Consider the following 19,377-nt stretch of genomic DNA (forward strand, 5'->3'; position numbering starts at 1 on the left):
GTGTGCTTTTAGCCTCTGCTACAATGTTAGCGTTGTTGGTGGATGTTTCAGCCGGGCCACGTTCACACTCAGCTTGCGTCTGCTGTGTGTGACTGTGTGCGTCTAACCAAAGGCAGGAGGACAAGATCCTGATACTGCCAGTTATTGTGCAGTGGCATGGAGTAGACTAGGATTTTCCTATTGCCAAAAGAAAAAAAGTGGGCTAGGAAGCTCTTACCTGACCAAATGGAGGTCTAGAAAGAGTCCAGTTCCTGACTTCTGCACTCAAATGAAAACCCGTTCAGGTTTTCACGTTCACGCCGTGAGCCCACCTTGGGTTACACGGAGGCCCAGGCGAGAGCCTCGTGTCCAGGAGCTGAAGCCAGGGGACCCTGTCGCTGGCCTCCCTACATCCAGGGAGACGTGGGGCTCGTTGCCATGGAGACAAGGCAGCGGCCTTGAGGCTTGCTTTTCTGTGGGTTAATTTATCACCGGCAGGGAGCACCTGGCATCCAGACTCCTGATGTGAGAAGCACGGTTCACACCACCAGGGGGTTTGTAAGAGGCTTCGTCCCACCCGGGGGACTGGGGACCGTAACCAGAAATCAGGGCCGCAAGCTGCCCGCCCGGCCTCCCTGGGCGTCACAGCATCCAGACCAGTGGGCTTTTCGATTAGGGAGGGTCCGTGTAGACCCATGTGGTTGGATGAGCTTTATGACCAAATTACCTAAAACTTGAGACAATGGGGGTGGTGGGCAGGGGGCCGAGTCCAGAACAGTGGGCAGCTTGGGAAGGAGGGTCCCTCGTGCAGGGGAGAAGGCAGGAGGGCAGCGAGGCCCAGCCCCAACCTTGGGGAGCGGCGGAGCAGCCCCCTGGGCCCGCCCGGCCTGTGGTCTCGGCCAGTGTCTCCTCTCCCCTTCCTCAGCCGGAGGCAAGGCTGCGGGTGGGGTCTCGCTCCCTCGGGCCCCCACCAGCCTCCTCGTTCTCCTGAAGCGTTTGCTCAGAGGGCTCAGTCCCACCCAGTTCACCTGTAAATCCTTGATTCCTTTTTCTGGTTCTTGAGGCTGAGTCTCACTGGGGAAGCTTTCCGCTGAGTCTCAGGGCAAAGGGAAGTGCATTGGCGGGAAGTGCCCCCAACTGACTGCCGTACAGTGTGCAGACCTCAGACAGAGCCAGGGCCTGCTTGAGCCACACAGGCCACACGTCCCGGTATGTCCTTGTCACCGTGTGGCCAGGAATAGGAATGTGTTGTTTTGCCAGAAAGCAAATGGCTGAGTCATTTCCAGATTGTTCACACCCAGCGACTACCCTCAACACAAGGACCATCTTCTGGGGTGGGCTCACGCGGGGCCCTATCCTGCACCTCGGCCTCCCCTGCTGTCCCCGGGCCTCGTGCCCTGTACTTCTCGGGAATGGATGGGACGGGTGTCTCCAGGGGGCCGATGCCTCGTTCCCTGGGAGCCTGGTGCTGGCCCGTGTCTCGAGTCAGCCTGTCTGTCTAAGCTCCGAGCAGTGAGATGAGTGAAGAGCTCAAGGCTGTAACCCCACCCTCACCGTGTCCAGGGGACTCAGGTGTCCCCGAGACTTCCGTGGGGCAGTACTCCCAGGACTGTTGCAAAGGGAGACGCTTGTCATCTCCAGGAGAGAGTGAGGCTGGTCTGGGTTTGCCCATCTTCCCATCACTTCCGTGCACACACTCCGGCAGGCCATCCGTGCAGTGGGGGTTGAACCCAGATCCTCACTCGACCTGCCGACTCTGGGCTTCCACAGGGCACAGTCGGCCCAGAGTGAGTGGCCAGCTGGAGCTCGCCCGGGTACCCCGAAAGTGTCTGCACTTTAACAAGAAACAGGTCTCCGTTGGCAAACCCTCTTTGGCCCGCTGGCACATCCTGGAATTGGGAGACCATGCCTGTCCCCTCCTGGCCCCGGACGATGTGTCGTGAGAAGAGAAGGGAGACATATGCAGTGGGTGCATCTCCCCCAGGGGTCCACAGCAAGGAGGGCTCGCCGTCGGGAGTGAGGCTCAATCCGGGAGGGGTCCCGACCTCTCTCCTGTCCCGGAGCCCAGCGAGGTCACAAGCAAACCTCGCTTCCGGTGGGCGCCTTGAGAAAGACAAGCCGAACATTTGACGGCTAGAGATGCTGGAACTGCAACCGCCAGGCGTGTCCCTTAGATAACATAAGTGTTGGCGCTTGGTCGATGTGCCGCCTTTGTTGGAAGCTGCGGCCTCTGCTGGGACATCCCACGGGGCCCCCCACACTCGTCCTGGTTTCTCTTTCACCCGTTCGTCTTGGACCTGAACGTGCCATCGCCACATCCAGACGTGGCCGTTAGCGGCCAGGGGTGCGTCGGGGTGCCGGTGTCCCCCGCGTCACGGTCCTGTGATCTTGGGTCCCGCTAGGTGATGTTCCACAAACCGTATTTTAAGGCTGAGAAAGTTTCAAGGTTGAAGACCTCAGAACCGTGCTGAAATCAAAGCTGTTTCCTGTGAAGAAAAAAAAATGTCTATATATTGCACCTCGGATTGTCAGAAGGTAGAAACTGAAATAAATTATCTTTCAAAAAAAAAGTCGGTCTGTTTAATTTGTTTTCACATATCCGTGAGGACTTTCTGTGGAGTTGGCAGTCTCCTCAGTGACAATTGGTGGCCTTTCAGAAGAAAACATTTTTTCTGGGGTCAAATAGACGGTCTCCCCATTCAGGTGGAGCGTGTGGGTCTCCTCCAGGTGTGTGTGTGTCTCATGGGAAGCTCGAGAAAAGGGGGCGCTCCTCGGATGGCACAGAGCCCCCCGCTGTCCGAGCTGCCCCCGGGGCATGTGTAGTGGGGTCCCCCTGGACTCTGCCGGCCTCCGGGGCGCCCTGGGCCTTCCCGCTGGAATCCCGACCTCGCTTCCCCTCTGAGCCCAGGCTGCCTCGCCTCTTATATTCGGGGTAGGGGGCTGGACGTGGGACCCGAGGACACCTCCTCCCTGACAAACAGGATGCCTCTATTGGCCCTTCCCAGCCTGGTCAGCAGACCTACTGTGTGAGTTGTTTGGGCTTTCTCTTTGTCCAAGTGTAAGAGGTCAGTAGCCACGTTCCAAGCCTCTGGCCTCAGCAGGTCTGGGGGGTGGCTGAGGAGCAGCAAAGGCCTGGGAGGAGAGTCCTGGGTCCCTGAAGCGGCAGGCTTGGCCCCAAGGGCCCCGGGACGGGATGGTTCCAGCCGAGATGGACCAGGGTACCCTCCCTGTCACCAGGTGGGGTGGGGCCCGACCTCCGTGCCCCCAGCTCTCCACTCAGTCTGGAGGAACACTGTCCCCTCCCAGCCAAATGTGGAGGGACAGCCTGGGCGGCAGACGTCCCCAGCCCTGGGACGTCGCATCTGACTTTTCCTCCTGTGCTAGGAGGATTCCTCCAGCAGCAGCCAAGGGCTCGATTCAGGGGACACTCCGAGGAAGGGAGAGGACCCCTCTGACGGGCAGCAGAGACCCTGAGGAGCCAGGGCAGGGCGGGGCAGGCCCCCTTCCACCTCCCAGCGACCACTGTGTGCCTTTTGCCAAATCATTGCTTGAGCCTTGGTTTCTCCATCTGTAAACCGGGAAGGCCATCGCAGCCTGCCCAGGGCGGCCCTGCGAGCGTGTTTGCAGAGGGCAGGGCTGTCCTGCTCACTCCAGCCCATCCCTCAGCTCCCCGTCAGGGAGGAAACCCCCCGGGGGCGTCCCGGAGGAAGCTTCCTGCCCACTAAAGAGAAAAGAAAGAAAAAGGACCAAACCCTGGTGTCTACATTTTATAGGAATAAACTTCAGATGTATTCAAAACTCACAAAACTAATATAAAAGAAATGTAAGCAATTTTAAGATTTGAAATGGTGTTTCTTGCTGAGTTGTAAACTTTTCCTTCTGACCTATCGAAGCTTAAAACCGCACGAGGCTTCTGGCACATCCTGCGTGACAGTTTTTTCCCCATAAATTCATGCTGAGCGCTGCCATCTGCAGCCTGACTCCAGGCTCCCTCCTGCCACAGCGCCAGAGGCGCCGCGGGTCCCCGAAAGGGAGTGTCTCCCATCTTCCTCCATCTGGGACGAGGCTGCTACTCACGCAGTTGTGTTCAATGTCGTGGAGTCAGCGGGTGCCCGCCTGCCTCCCGCAGGAGACGTCTGCACAGGCTGCCCTGGGAGCAGTGGAGTGGGTTTGTCCTCAGTGGCTGCGAGGGAAAGAGCAGGAGACCCCAAAATCATGCTCCTTCCTTCCCTGCCCACCCACCTCCCACCTCCCGGCCCCAAGAGAGAGACACTCCGAATTTTGTTGTCACATCCTAAGTGACCTCCCCACGGAGACAGTGACCGGGAAGGTTCCTGGCCAGCTGTCCACCCAGAATGAGAAACAATGGGTCTGTTGGGTGCCCTGGGGCCAGAGGGCAAGGGGGAGGCCTCTCACACCATCAGCTTACATTTAACAAGCACCTACTGTGTACCAGGTGCCCCCAGGCCCCAGGGCCATGCGGTGAATGAGCACGGTCATTCTCCTTCAGACCATGGGTGGGGGCAGCACACAGCCGAGGTTAACAAAGGTGTGCATTTGTGTGTGTGTGTGCACATATATGTGCTTACAATATAAAAATATGAGACAAATGCGTAGTATAAAAGTGACTATACATAGTATACAGTACAGTCTATGATATACTATTTTATGAACTATTATATAGAAAATGTAGCACGTTTTAGTCGTTTGTGGAGAGAGTGTCCTCCCTGGTGGAATCAAGGTGGGCTTCCCTGAGGAGGTGCCGTGGAGCTGGATTTGGGTAGTAAAGATCACAGGGTGAGGATATTAGTCCTGCAGTACCGCATGAAGAAGGTTTGTGTCCCCACTTTGCCGATGAGGAAATCGAGGTGCCCCAAGTGGGGAATCAGATCAAGGGCCAGCTGGCCCCAGAGTGGAGCCTGCATCTACCAGGCTGGCTCGAGAGGCCGCGGCCCAACCCTTCTCAGAAGCCGTCCTCCGAAGGCAGCGTGAGTGTGCTGGGGACCATGACGCAGAGCGCGACGTCCCCAAGACTGTCGGGAACTCGCTCCCCAAGCGTGCACCCCCGGAGCGCCCAGGCGGGTGGCCAGCGAGTGCACGGACCCCACCCCTCCCTTCACCTGCACCCCCCACCCCCTGGACTTCTGTGATGTGTCCCCGGTCCCAGGGTCATCCTGCACAACACGTCCGTGTGTGATGGGGGAATTGTGTCCCCCCCAAACTCACGCTGAGGTCCTAACTCCCAGTCCCAGAACACGAGCTTATCTGGAAAGAGGGTCCTTGGGAGGTGATCTGTTAGGATGAGGTCATCCAGGGGTGGGTGGCCCCTCGCCCAGTGTGACTGGGGTCCTGGTTCAGAGAGGGCATGTGGACCAGCCACGCACGGGGAGAAGCCACGTGACGGCGGAGGCGGGGACCAGAGTGATGTCTACCGGCCGAGGGACACAGGGACGGCCAGCAGCACCCATGCCGGGGAGGGGGGAGGGGCCGGGACAGACCCCCCCCCCCCCCCCAGCCCTCGGACGGCCCCGCACCGGCACCCTGACCCTGGCCCGCAGGCCCCGGCGCGGGGGAGAGCAGGTGGCTGTGGTTTCGAGCCCCCACTGGTGGGACTTCGTTCCGTGGCCCTGGGAGACTGACGACCGCACTCTCGACAGGGCACAGGTCTCAACGCCCAGAGTCCCCAGGTCACTGGACAGGAGCCGAGACCCAGCACGGCTGCCGTTAAGACACGCCCGTGTTTATTGAGCCCCAGGCACCATGCTGGGCACGCTGACCCCCAGAGCCACCTGGGCGGCCAGCGGTGTTGTCCCGGTCGTCCGGATGAGGAGATGAGGCTCACAGGGCAAGTGCCTCTCCCGAGGGCACACAGCGGAGCCACCCCCCGCCCCCAGCATCCAGCCCCATTTTTCCGACTGGGGGGTTCTCGTCCTATTGGTGGAGTCCCTGCCTCTGTCCCCTGAGGTCCTCCACGGGGTCCTCGTCGGTAGAGTTGTCCTCACTCGCCTCCTCTTCTTTTCTCTGGTTCCGTATGGGGCTCTCAGCACTCTGAATAATAATCATCATCACAACAACATCAGTAATAATAATGACGGCCAGAAGTTCTGTTTTCTAAGGGTTTTGTGTAGATTTGTTCACCTAATAGTCACGACAACCCTACGAGGGGGTTACTATTATCAGCCCCACTTTGCAGGTGATGACTCTAAGGCACAGAGGGGTTAAGGAACTTACCCAAGGTCACACAGCCTGGGAGCAGTGAGTTTGACCCAGGCAGTCTGGCTGAGGGCTGTCCTTCCTCCACGGCCTTTGACCCTGATTGGCATGAGGCCTCTTAGCGTCTTTATTTAGCCTACTTGGTTGAACACTCAAAGGTGCCAGGTGTCCGTGTGGAAATATAAATGTGCCTGATTACAGGCCTTGCTGGGCTCGTAAGGTAAGTAGCATAGGCACCCGGTTATTTTCCTAAAATCTGAGACATTCTGACCTCTGAAACCCACCGACCGCGTGCTGGAGGCAGGAGGAGCTGGTGCCGAGCCCTCAGCTTCCCAGGTGGACGCTTCCTGGTGCCTCTGAGGGGCACTCTGGACGCGTGGCCCCGCGGGTTACCGATGCCACCTCCAGGCAGGTGCGGGTCAGACTCAGGGTGCCCCCACGCTGCCCAGGCAGCGCCCCCTTCTCGGAGTCTCTGTTCCCAGACGGCCTCTCTGGGTCACTTCACTGTGTCACAGGAGTAACACTCCCCCCCTGGAGCTCACCTGGCCGGCGAGAGACCCCAGGCTGGCTAGGGAGGGCGCGGTGTCCGTGAGCGGCCGAGGGTCGTACAGCCCATAGACTCCACGCATCTTGGCTCTAAAATCCTGCCGAGGGGAGACCGGGGGGGTTGGATCCGATTGGGAAACACACACGGGGCGTGGGGCAGGGCGGGGAGCAGATGGTGGGACCCAAGCGCGAGCACAGCCCACGCTGCCGGGACCCCCACCCGCACCAGGTCCCATCTGAGGGCCTCCTGTTCGTTATCCCGTACGATCTACCACAGCCCAGTAAGTGAGCACTATTATCCCATTTTCCAGACGGGAAAACTGAGGCCCAGAGAGGCTAGGTAACACGTCCATAGACACACAGGAAAGTTAGCGATCTCCCTCGTCCCCGGGAATATGGTAGAGATGCGCGAATGCAGGAGGGCCCAGGCACTCTGCATTCAACCTCAAACGCTGGCTTAAAGCTTATCCTCAAGTTCTTTGACATGTCTCCCATCAGGATCTGGACTATCCCTCTCTTCCCTTCAACGCGGCCTTGGCAACTCGCACTCTAAGGTGTGGAATGCGGCGCCAGCGGCGCTGTTACTGCCGGGGCTGGGTCATAAAGGTGATGTGGTTCTGTCTCGGGATGCTCGCCCTGGGACCCAGCCGCTGTGCCATGAAGAAGCCCACGCCAGGTGGAGAGGCCTCTGGTGGATATTCTGGCTGCAGACCCCGCTGGGGACCCAGACAGGGCGGGCTTGGGGATGCGCGGCTCGTGCAGGCGCACAGGGCCCCCAGCTCAGAAGGACTCTCCTGTCATTGTCTTGACGTTCCTAACAACTGTTGAACAGAGGGCCCGCGTTTCCGTTTTGCACCGAGTTCTGCAAATCGCGTGGCTGGCCCTGTGCCCAGATGACAGCTGTCATCCACCGGACAGGAGCGGGAAGCCCGTGACTCCAGCCCCAGCTACCGACAGACGGAAGGCCGATGAGAGATCCAGGGAGGACCGCCTGGCTGCGCCCGCCAACCCCGGAACCGCAAAAGAGTCCCACGGCAGACGACTGCGGGATCCATCACTAGGCCTGGCACTGTGGGTTGTGGCCAATTCAGACAGCTCGTGCTAGATTCATCAGATCAGATGGGGACAGACAATAAGCCCTTCGTCTGCATCCAAACTACGGCGAACACCAGCACAGAGACGCTTTCTGTTGTGGTGATTCATTTGTCTGGGGTTTTTTTCTTTTTTTTTTTCTGGTGAGGAAGACTGGCCCTGAGCTAACATCCGTGCCCATCTTCCTCTACTTTATATGTGGGACGCCTGCCACAGCATGGTGTGCCAAGCGGTGCCATGTCCGCACCCAGGATCTGAACCTGCGAACCCTGGGGCTGCAGAATTGGAGCGTGGGAACCTAACTGCTAAGCCACGAGGCCAGCCCCCGTTTGTTTGGTTTCAGTGACCTCGTTGATGTTCCAGATAGATCGTGTTGGGAAAATTCCCACCCCTAGGTTTGGCGCCCAGGGGCGGATATTTAAAACAGTTCATCAGAACATGTCCTCAAAATTATCAACATTGCAGAACACTGCCAACAAGAGCTGCTCCTATCAAGGGGCCGGCCTGGTGGCGCAGCGGTTAAGTGTGCCCGTTCTGCTTCGGCGGCCCAGGGTTCACCAATTCAGATCCCGGGTGCAGACATGGCACTGCTTGGCAAGCCATGCTATGGCAGGCGTCCCACATATAAAGGAGAGGAAGATGGGCACGGATGTTAGCTCAGGGCCAGTCTTCCTCAGCAGAAAGAGGAGGATTGGCAGTAGTTAGCTCAGGGCTAATCTTCCTCAAAGGAAAAAAACACCTGCTCCTATCAAGACAGGACCAAAATAGAACTCAGCCCCCCACCCGCCACCAAAGGGGAAGCGGGGCCTGGCACCCTACCCACCTCCAGGTCTCTCTCCAGGTCGTAGCTCTCCAGGGCCTGGAAGGCGCTGGAATACACCTCCACCGCTTTGGCGTGGAAGACCATCTCGATGGTTATGAAGTCTGAGAAAATTTTCTGTGGGGAGAGAAGCCGGGATCACGCAAGCAGCACTGTCAGCGGGAGGGGCCTGGGGCGCCCGCACGTGGACCAACCGGCGGCCGGGGCTTAGCTGTCCTGTGGGGACGGGTCCTAGGTCAACACTTTAATTTATTTCTGATCACACAGCTAATGCACTCCCCTTCAAAAGCTGCCTCGCACAGGGATGGTTCCGGAAGGTGGAGGGCTGTTTTCTCAGCAAGGACTGCTGAGGGGCGTCCCTTCCTCAGCTCTGTCACCTGGGCTCGCCACACAGCCTTTGCTTCTCTCACTCCAAGGCCAGGTGTCTGCAGGTTGATGGCTACAAAACCTCAGCCGCTGTCACCAGGGGCTGTGGGGGGGGGCGGCCTTCCAGGAGTGGGAGGGGTGCTGCTGGTAGACGGGGCCCCGCCGAGAGGCCCCACAGCCTGAGCCGGCTCGCCAGAATGTAACAAGGTGTTGGCTTCTCCTGGTCAGATGTTTCAGCCCAGTTCAGCAAGCTCTGACAGAGTTCCTGCTGTGTCCAGGCCCAGTGGGGGCTCCTGCCATGTGGGGGCGCAGCACAAGCTCCTACTGTGTGGGGGCCCAGCACAAGCTCCTACTGTGTGCGGGGCCCTAGCAGAGTCTCTCTCTTTGCTTTAGGGCCCAGCAAGACAGAGGCTTGGTGCTGAGGGAGGAGCCGCAGTTTGGAAACGCACCACCTCACCTAACATGGGAAGCCCCTGGGGAGGCAGCCCGGGGAAGCCCCCAACCCAGCCGAGGAGAAGAAGGGGAGGGGACAGAAATGCCTGCCCCCCACCTCCTCCCCTCAGGAGGCAGCGCAGTGGGGACAGCTGCGCGTCAGGAGGCAGGGCCGTATCCTGCCATTTCCTGGCCTGTGGCCTCCAGGAAATGACCGATCCTCTGGGAGCCTCAGCTTATTCATCTGCACAGGGGGACAAGGGTGGTCCCAGTTCTCAGAGGCTACGAGAGACGCAGCCAATGCGGTGGTTCTCGGTTTGCGCTGGCCGTTCTCCATCTGCGCTGCCCGAATCAGCACCAGCCCCACCTCAGGGGCGAGGAGGGTGGGAAATGCGAATTCTCCAGCCACCCCAGCCCACTGATTGGGCTCCCGGCTGGGCCCAGCCATCGCCGTCCGCAGGTGACTTCTGCTGAAAGCGTTCCCACATTCTCTGATAGGAGCTGGTGGGCTACGTTATAAACATGATCGTTTTATTAGAGTCGTGACCTAAAACCTATATGGTGGGAATCATAATTTTAAGTTCTGGTTTTTCTCTCAAAATTGGGAGAGCTTCGCAGGGGGTGGTTTGAACAAGTGTCTCTTACACACTTAACCCCAGAAGTGTAAGGACGCCCATTTTAAACATGTGTTGCCCCAGACCATGGAGGCCAGAATCTTGTCAGCTCCTGCTGGCACCCACTGGGCCCAGCCTTCGGGCCACGTAAACAGCAGGTGCCTAATAACGGTGAGCTGGGGTTTTCAGGGCCTGCCTGCTTCACAGTTGCCTGGGCACCAATTACCACTGCCTCCCTAGCTCTTGTGTTTGTTGCCTTTGTTTATTTATCCCTCATTCATTTCCCAAATCTTTACTGAGCGCTCGCTAAGTGCCAGGTCCACGACCTGGTGCCCAGGACCCAGCAGGGGACACGACAGGCGGGGGTCCGCCCTGAGGCACCGACGTGTGGTGTGGGAGGTGGACGTGGAGCAGTGAGGTCGCCGCCACGCCCTGTACTCCCTGAGGAGCAGCACACGTAACAGGGTTCCCCCAGGGGTATCAACTCAAGGAAGATGGGGGTCTCACCTCCTGGCTGTGGTGCCCCCGCCTCAGGCACAGCGCCTGGCACATAGTAGGTGTGTATTCAACATTTGTTAGATTAACAAGTGAACCAAAGATATAATTAATCGTCCCCCTGGGATAACTGCCCCCAGAGGGACATAACAGACTGTGTTAACGAGGGACCAGATGGGTGTGGGGGTCCAGGAGAGTTTACTGAAGGATGAGGAGGTGTTAACTCCATACAGAGTAAGGGCAGAGCCTTCCTGACAGAGGGCACAGCCTGTGCAAAGGCCCTGAGGTAGAAAAGGGCTTGGTGCCCTTGAGCTTGGAGAGGCTGGAGGGCTGGGCTGGGGCTTCCAGAGCCTTGGGGAGGATTTCCGCCTTTATCCTTGGAACAAGGGAAGCCGTGGGAGGGACAAAGTAGAGGGACAAAGGCAGGAGTGACAAAGTGGAGCTGCCTCTCGTGAAATCCCTGGGGCTGCAATTTGGAAAATGGACTAGAGAGGATCAAGTCGGGGGCAGGGGCCTCAGATCCGCTTGTCCTTAGAGACCCTGACCCCCTGTGGCCCTCCTGCGGGAGCTGGGCTGCGGGCCCAGGATTGCCGTGGGGATGGACGGGGTCCAGGTGGACAGAGGGAGGAACCTGCGTTTAGAGCTTCAGGAAGGAAAGGAGACAGCAGGGCGGTCCTGGGGGTGGCGTGGAGAGGCAGGGGCCAGGGAGACACTCCGCCACGTCCTTCTAGGGTGGCGGCCGGCTGCCTGTTGGGGGGCAGGGCCTCCTCCAACGCTGCCTTCCAGGCGGCCAGCTGTGCGGACAGCTGCCCTTGTGCTGCCGGCCACCACCCCCGCGGCCAGGATCAGGCCAGGATTAACTGTCCTGGGAGCGGGGCTCTGAGCTCGAGCGAGTGGGCACCAGCTCACACACACACATGCACACACAACCCCAGGGGCGCACACACGCACTCACACAGGCACGCGGGCACACATGGGGCAGGCCACGGTACGTCCAGCACAGGACCGGCCACGCCTACCTGTAGGTCCTTCAGCTTCTGCTTCTGGAAGGTGTCGATCGTTTCCTCTAGCTGCTGGGTGGTGCGGCTGGCGTCCACTGAGGCCCTCTGCACCCTGGTCTCTGCCTGGCCCAGAGAGAGGAAGTGCCGTGGGGGGCACCCCCCATGGATCAGCCTCAGTCTCCCCCCTACTTTGGGGCCAGCTCTCCTGAGTCGTGGGTGTCTCTTGCCAACGTGGTCATTGAAGGAATGGCTGAGTAGGACCGTGGCTAAAGGGGCTGGCGCTGCTTGGACAGACCCACTTACTAGCTGTGTGACCTCGGGCAAGTCACTTAACCTCTCTGAGCCTCAATCTCCTTGCCTGCAAACGGAACAGTGATAAGACCCGCTTGCAGGATTGTTGTGAGAATTAAGGAGTGGGCACCACGGAGCTATTCTTATAACAGGGACGCTACGTTCACTGATAATTCATTCCAGCACGTGGAATGCTTTTAGGTAATCAATTCATTGGTTCCTTTGATCGACATCTACATGACCCGACCCCATGCCAGACCCCACACGTGAGGAACCTGGATTTTAGAGTCAGACGCCCTCAGAGCCGAGTTCTGGGTTTGCCCTTTAACTCCCTGTGTGACCTTGGGCAAGTCACCTTCCTCGGCCTCAGTTTCCCTCTCTGGAGGTGCCCACCTCGTGGGAGCATTCAGTAGGTGACTCTGATGAGGTCACAGGGCCATGGAGGGGAGTGACTGGTTGAATAGTGTCCCCGATGGGACAGAGCCCCCAGCCCGCTGCTTCCCCCGCACCTGGGACTCCTGCACCTGCCTAGGTGGAAGCTCGCCCGGCTGTGCGTGCGGGAGCCCACTGGTTACCTGCATGCGAGTCCGCCTCCGCCAGCCAGCCGCGGGCACTCACCTGGGACTGCGGGAGGGCTGCTAAGGAGCCGGTGAACTCAGGTGGCCCCTGGCCGCCCCACTCAGAGGGGGCCCATGGCAAACAGCCACCCCGCCCCCGGCCCCAGGCCCCCTTCCAAGGAAGGATACGATCATTTGCCTGTCCGAGGGCGACTTCTGCCTCAGTTTCTCCAGCTTTTCCAGTTGTTTGATCTCGTTATTCCGGACGCGTTTGAATTTCTTGATCTCGGCCTAAGGGGAACAGAGGGTGTTTTCGGGGCATCCTGGCGACAAGCCCAGCCGCCGCCACCCCGGAGTGCCCCGCTCACCCGGGTCTGCTTTATCTGCGCCCCATAGAGCTTCAGGGGGGTGACGACCTTGGTCTCCAGCCTCTCGACCTGGGAACACGGATGCACAGAGACTCAGGGCGGACGAGCCAGCAGAGGCCTGGAGGGTGCGCGGCCCCCAGCCTGCATTCGTGGAGCGCCGTCTGCACACCTGGAGCTGCGTGGCTGGGGAGCAGGGGAGCCCCTGACACCCTCCCTTGCCCCCGGGGGTTGCGAGCGCGGGCCTGGGCTCAGGGCTCCGCAGGGCTGGGCGCCACATGTCATCTTGCTGAGCCTCGCTCCCTGGCCTGTAAAATGGGTGTAATGACTGTCCCCGCCCAGGGCTCCGTGACAGTTCTGCGGAACCCACGCTGTTTCGGTCTCCCACGCGCCTTAGGATCTCGCCGGGGAGGCTCGACAGACCCTCAGGGAACACAGGCTAGCTCGGGATTCGGAGCTGACTGCACTGTGCAGCCACCAAGGACGCAGCACGGGGGGCGAGGGGACCCTCCCACCCTGAGCCAGTGCCTGTGCGCCAGGCCTAACGCTAGATCCTGGAATGAACAATATCAGTAATAGTAACACGATCACAACGAAAGCCAATGTTGGCTACGTACCCCGCGCCCCCCCCATTGTTCTAAATCTGTGGGTGTCACCCTACAGCAGGCCTGCGAGTCCCCCCACCCCCACCCCGGGGCTCCTTAGAACCCTGATTGCCGGACACCACCCCAGGGGTTCTGACTCTGCGGTCCCGGGTGTGGCCTGAGGACCCGCATTTCCGACAAGCTCCCAGGTGAGGCTGATGCCTTGCGGACAGGGGTCCCCTGAACCCCTGGCTTGCCAGATGGGCCAGAGCAGCTGGGCTCCCCACGACCCTGGGAAGGGGAAGCACAAATCTAGAGAAAAATTGGTTTTCCCAGGTGACGAAAGGAACAGGGACACCTCCCCTCTCTTACAGTATTTCTTTTAGAAAACTCAGGATGGTAAACCCTTTCTCCGTCCCTCTGAGATGTATGTAAGCCTTTAAAACGCTAAATGAGCGCCCGGCAGGCTGGACAAGGCGGCAGGACGGTCATCTCCTTGAGACGCAGACATCAATGAGGCAGCGTCTCTGGGGAGCTGCACCCGTGCACTCCGAGCTGTCACAGAGATGTGAGCAGTGTCATTGCTCCTTTGGATAAAGACATCAGCTCACACAGGTGGCCGCCCACTCGCCAGGTGGGATTCGGAAGTCCCCGGTGACAAATGGTGCCCTCCGTCCCCCTCCCGAGGGGCGAGCGGCACCCGTCTTGAGAACGCGCGTGCGTGTGACGGGTTCTTTCCGCCTGGGAACGTAGCGGGGTGAGGTCTCTGTCTGTCTCTGCCATCACTTCCCAGGTCGCCTGTGACGTGCGTCACAGTCTGGTTTAATGCGTGTTCACCAGAAAAGCTGTTTTGTTCTTTTCTCCGACTGGAGAGAGGATGTCTCCGGGCCAGCAGGAGATTTTTATTCTTAATTATTTCCCCACCATGCCGCAGCCTCCTTGCGCTCAGCCCCCAGCATTGCTCCAGGTCGGGGACCCTGGGGCTGTGCCTCGTGCCGGGGACGGGTGGGCCCACCGCGCCGCCCGCAGGGCCCCTCCCTGGGTCTCCTCACCTTGTCCACCCCTCGTCCGCCTCAGCTGAGCCCCTGGGCGGCCGCACCCACCTCGGCCTGTCGGTAATCCTGCACTTTGGCCAGGTCCTCAGCGAAGCTCCTCACGGCGGCCCGCAGCTCGGGGGTCTCGGTGTTGGCGAAGTCGACAAGCTGTCTGACCAGCTGGTCGGCCTTGTCCCGCAGCCGGGCCGTCTTGCGGGTGTAGGCGGCCAGCAGCGAGCAGAACTGGCCGAAGTACTTCTCGGCGTTGGTCACCGTGTTCTCCATGCCCCGCACCTGGCTGTCCCTGGGGAGGCAGGGGCCTGAGGGCGGTTCTGGCAGTGACGCCCAGCCAGGCCGGGACGGCGACGCGGGGTCCCCCACCCATCGCCCTCCTGCCAGGCGCCTGGTCCCCGGATGATGCTCAGGGTGCTGCGTGAGCCCATCAAGGCAGGTGCAGGAGACCAGCGGGTCGCGGGCTGTCCAGTGGCCAGGCACGGATGCAAACGCGGGTTTGGCCCCAAGCCGGCCCTTCTCTCTCTGCGCCCCTTGAGAGGCCCTGGTCCTCCTGGCTGTCATTGCTTGTTCCAAGCAGCCCTGGCCGCAGCTCCTCATCCCTTGGAAATCCCCCTTCCACCTTTGCCCAGCTGTCAAAATTCTCTCCTGGCTCCGAACCCCGAAGCTTTTATTTTTGGACCAGTTTGAGGTTGACAGAAACCCCAAGTGGACTGTCCCCCTGGAGCACACAGCTTTTCCCATCATTAACGTCTCGCGGGGGTGGGGTACACTGGTGACGACCGAGGAGCCAACGCGGATACACTGTCATCACCTAGCTCAGCGGTTTCCACGCGGGTCCACTCGAGGGCTGCGCCTTCTGTGGCTCCCGACAAGCGCCCGATGCCCCGTGTCCCCCGTGCCAGTGTCATCGAGGGTGGTGCCCATGTCCTCCTCATCCCCCCGTTCTCCCCACAGCCCGGGGCCTCGAGTCTGTTCCTCTGACATGTCACCTGTCGCCTGGCCCTCTCGCCCTCCGCATCTCAGGGTGCGAGTTGCTGACTGACCTCAACGTGCTGCGGGCCGGGCACCCACCCATCGTAGGTGCTGACAAGGCGGCACAGCCTCCCGCCCGCCCCTCCGCACCCTCTCCTCGCCCCTCGCCCCCAGGTCGTCCCCCTCCAGCCCATTTGACCACAGTCCCCCGTGCAACCCTCTCATCACGTCCCTGAAGCCGGAAAGTCCCTGAGGAGCAGCCCTCTGTCCTCCGCCCAGCGAACCCTAACTCGCGCAGACCTCGCAGTTTGCAAAGTGCTCCACTTGGAAGTAAAGCACTATTCCTGTCACCGACTTAAAACTGAGTAAAGTGAGGCCCAGAGAGGCGAAGCATCTTGCTCAAGGTCACACAGCCGCCACAGCCTCTATTCCTCCAGGTGGGGTCCTCGGACCCCCTCAACCACAATCAGCTGGGGCACAAGTTAAACATGCAGATTCCCAGACCCCCACCCTACACTGGGAGCCAGAACCCCTGTGAGCGGGGCCCAGGGGGCTGCGTTGTTAAGGAATCGAATCAAGTGATTCGGAGGCACCCTGGAGTTTGTGACCCTCAGAGGAAGCAGGTGTGGGAACACTGATCGAGGGGCAGGCGAGCTTCGAGGGAGCAGTGACAGGATCGGGCTGGGGGCAGTGGGGTTGGGGATGAGTCCACGGGAGGGGGGGCGATGCCTGCTGGGGCTTTGAGGCACAAAGAGGAGTTTTCTCGGTGGAGGCGAGCCAGGGAAGGAGGGGTGAACCCTGTGAATTTGACCAGCTCAGAGCTGTGAGCAGTAATGCTGGAGAAGCAGACAGAGGTCAGATTCTGGAAGGCTCTATAGTCCCAGTCCCCATCTTCCCTCGACCATGAGGTGGGGCAGGGTGGGAGGGGGAGCACCCCTCACCACCACCACCCCTGCCAGTCCTGGCTGTCCCCACCTCTCTTGGCGCATCAGGCCCCAAACCCCACCGCCCGCTCTCTCCCAGCCGGGCCAGCGCAGGCCACTCACCTGGAGAGAACAATGTTCATTGTGACGAGAGGCGCCGGCTGTCCGGGTCTCGGGGAGCAACGAGGGGCCCCAGGGGTCCCACAGGCCCAGGAGAAGCCGGGCAGGGATGGGCACAGCTGTGTGGTCTGGGCTCAAGGGACGCTGCCACCTGGTTGCCAGGCAACTTGGCCACCCACAGCCACCCTGGGAGGAGCCTTGGTTGGTCGCCTGGCAACCCCCGCCCCGGGCAGCCTCCCAGGGGCTTACGAGGCCTCGCCCAGCCTTGCGTTGGCCCAGGGGCTCCCAGAGAGGCCCGCTCCCCCTTTCCGGTGGGGTTCCGAGGATCTGGGCGTGTTGGGGGTCCCCAGGAGGCGGCAGCGGTTGGATTTAGGGCAGAGGGCCTGGGCTCCGTCACGCTCTGAGGTGCCTCTTCCCACGAGGAGGCCGCCCAGCTGTCCCCAGAGTCAGGGCTGAGGGTCCCAGGGGATCCGGTGCTCAGGATGGGGGTGCGAAAAGGCACCGAGTCAACGTGGGGGTCCTGACGCCTCGTCGCTGGATGGAGGGCACAGGGCGCCAGCCCAAAGGAACATCTTGAACGTGGTCATCAGCGTTTTAATTGTTTTTTTCCCTTATTATAAAAACAGCACCTGGCCGTTGTTAGAAAAGTAAGAAAATAAACGAAGACGACGCAGCAGCGCGTGTCTGGCTGTGACTTCAGTCCAGCGCGGCTACCGAGCGTCGGATGGGTGCATCGCATCACATACGCTGCACCAGCAGAAAAGAGGTGAGAGAGCGACGGCAGCAACAAGGCTGAGAGTGGAGGAGGCTCAGCTGGAGCACAGCAGCAGAACGCTGGTCCCTGGAGCCCCACGGGACTGGACACGGTTCTGTTCTCTCTGTGCAGGTCCGGAGGTTTTCATAAGGAAGAGCCTTTTTTTTTGAAGTAAGGACTTTAGAGTCAGCTAACCATGAGTTCGAATCCCAGACCCAAGCCCTGCTGTGTGACCTTGGGCAAGTCGCTTGACCTCTCTGGGCATCAGTCTCCTTCCCTGTAAAATGGGATCATGACAATATCTCCTTGCTTCCTTGTTAGGAGAGTTAAGTCCGTGGCATGAGGCAAAGGGACAGGGCAGGGGCAGACCCTCGCTGCAGCTCCTTGCACATAGGCCCAGGGTGCTGACCGCTCCCAGGTGGCTGTCACGGGGACCCCGCCATCTTGTGCTGGTTGCCTGCCCCCTCCCCACACTTCTCTGTGCCCTGTGTTCCCTGCAGGCCCTGAGTGATGCATACATGTAGCTCAGCTCTTCCTACCCGGGGCACACCACCTCCCTGACACCCCACCTGGTGGCTCGGACCCGTTCCCCGGGGCTCACTGGTTATTACGAGGCTCTTCCCTGTAGGATGGCAGGCAGGGTGGGTTAGGTGGCTCCTGTGCCCCTGCTGGGGGGTGGGGGCTGCAGTGGGTTGAATAGTGTCCCCCTGAATGCACGTCCACGCAGCGCCCCAGAAAGCGACCTTATTGGGAAGCAGGGTCTGTGTGGAGACAGTCAGCTGAGCGAGTCAGGCTGGAGCAGGGGGGGCTCTTGTCCAACAGCCAGCGTCCTCAGAAGAAGAGAAGCAGAGACACAGGGAGGACGGCCATGTGACCGCAGGGGCAGGACTGGGGCGCCGAGGCCACGCACATGGGAGCTGGGGGAGGCGGGAAGGCTCCCCCCGGCCCTAGAGGGAGCGGCCGCCGTGCCTGGAGCTGGGACTCCGGCCTCCAGGACGGGGCGAGAGGGAGCCTCTGCGGTTTTAACCCCCAGGCCATGGGCATTTCGCTCAGGTGGCCCCAGGACCCTCACCCTGGTCCAGAGAGAACTGCCGGCAGCCCTGCCACGTCCTCCCGCCTGTTCCCCTCCCCGCAGGGGCTGGTGGGCCACATGGCTGCCTGGGGTCCCTTGACTTCACCCGCGAGTCCTCCTGCAACGCCACAGCTCCCGCGCCGCCCCTCCCCTGCACCCTTGGACCACAAATACCCGCTGCCCGCTCTCCAGCTCCGCTCAGGGGTGGCGGACCTCCCAACCGGAGGACCAGCTCCCAGGGAGGAGGATGGGCCGTGCACCCCGGCCGTCCGTCGGTCGGTTGATTATTTCCCTCCCCCCAGGCCTGCTGAGGGTCTCCTCTGCCTAGAAGTGGCCTGGATGGAGGAGGCGCCCTCCTGCTGAGGGGGTTCCAGCTCCGTCCTGGCTCCTCCTGGGGTCCTCGGCCGAACAAGCAGCTCCACTGCGTCTCCTTGGCCCTCCTGCCCTCCCGTCCAGCCTCCCCTCAGGAGGAATTCTCCCCCAATGATGGCCATTTCCTCCTCTCTGCTCCCTTTTTACAACTTTGCAAACTAGCGGCCTGTCCTCCTCTGTTCCCTCCACTCCCACCGCCCTTCCAGCCACTGCCTCAGTCGTCCACCCCACGGCCTGTTACCAGTCCTGCCCCCAGCGTCTAGGACAATTGGAGCTTCCAGAACCCCCCACCCCCCGGGGGTCTTGATGCCGCCCCCTCCTGGCTTCCCTGGCTTCCCTCCTCCTGGCTCCCCTTGGTGAGCCCACCACGGCGGCGGGGAAGGCCTGACCACTCCCAGGTCACACCTCCGCGGCTGCTCTGCGAATGTCCGCTGCCCACTGCACAGCCTCCCCCAGACCGCGCTCGCGCTCTGGAAACTCAAAACGGAACCCAGGAATTCCGAGGGCCCCCCAAGCTGCTCCGCTCACCTCCCTGTCTACGTCTCTGCTTGACACCAGGCCTGCCTCGCCCTGCCCGTTTGGAGGAAGGTCCATCATGGTCCTGAGGCCTGATTACGTCCTAGCCGGTGACGTCGCTCCAACTTCATCCACACTCGGGCAGGTAATTCCCACCATGATGACAACAACCCCTCTGGGGCCAGCCCTGTGACAGCCCTGTGACTGACAGCCCTGCACATCTGCGTTCTTATTCACTCCTCAC

General features: G+C 60.5%; 1 protein-coding gene across 2 annotated transcripts; it reads right to left on the bottom strand.

The window, feature by feature from the left end:
• Positions 1-48: 48 nt before the first annotated feature.
• Positions 49-16,552, bottom strand: CIBAR2 (CBY1 interacting BAR domain containing 2). Of its 2 annotated transcripts, XM_046683895.1 has the most exons (12): positions 16,423-16,552; positions 14,459-14,693; positions 12,775-12,843; positions 12,596-12,697; positions 12,425-12,473; positions 11,577-11,677; positions 8,654-8,767; positions 6,735-6,836; positions 5,769-6,027; positions 4,057-4,162; positions 1,008-2,465; positions 49-177 (listed from the first exon to the last, which is right to left on the bottom strand). In XM_046683895.1, exons 1-9 carry the CDS (start codon positions 16,440-16,442, stop codon positions 5,911-5,913), a joined length of 909 nt encoding a protein of 302 aa, XP_046539851.1. In that variant the 5' UTR covers positions 16,443-16,552; the 3' UTR covers positions 49-177; positions 1,008-2,465; positions 4,057-4,162; positions 5,769-5,910. The 2 variants fall into 2 exon arrangements, with proteins under 2 accessions (XP_046539851.1, XP_046539852.1); XM_046683896.1 differs by lacking the exon at positions 49-177 and having other exon boundaries at positions 793-2,465; positions 11,577-11,681; positions 12,468-12,473.
• Between the last annotated feature and the right edge of the window lie 2,825 nt (positions 16,553-19,377).

This window comes from Equus quagga, chromosome 13 (genome assembly GCF_021613505.1).
Source record: "Equus quagga isolate Etosha38 chromosome 13, UCLA_HA_Equagga_1.0, whole genome shotgun sequence".
Classification (NCBI taxonomy): Eukaryota; Metazoa; Chordata; class Mammalia; order Perissodactyla; family Equidae; genus Equus; species Equus quagga.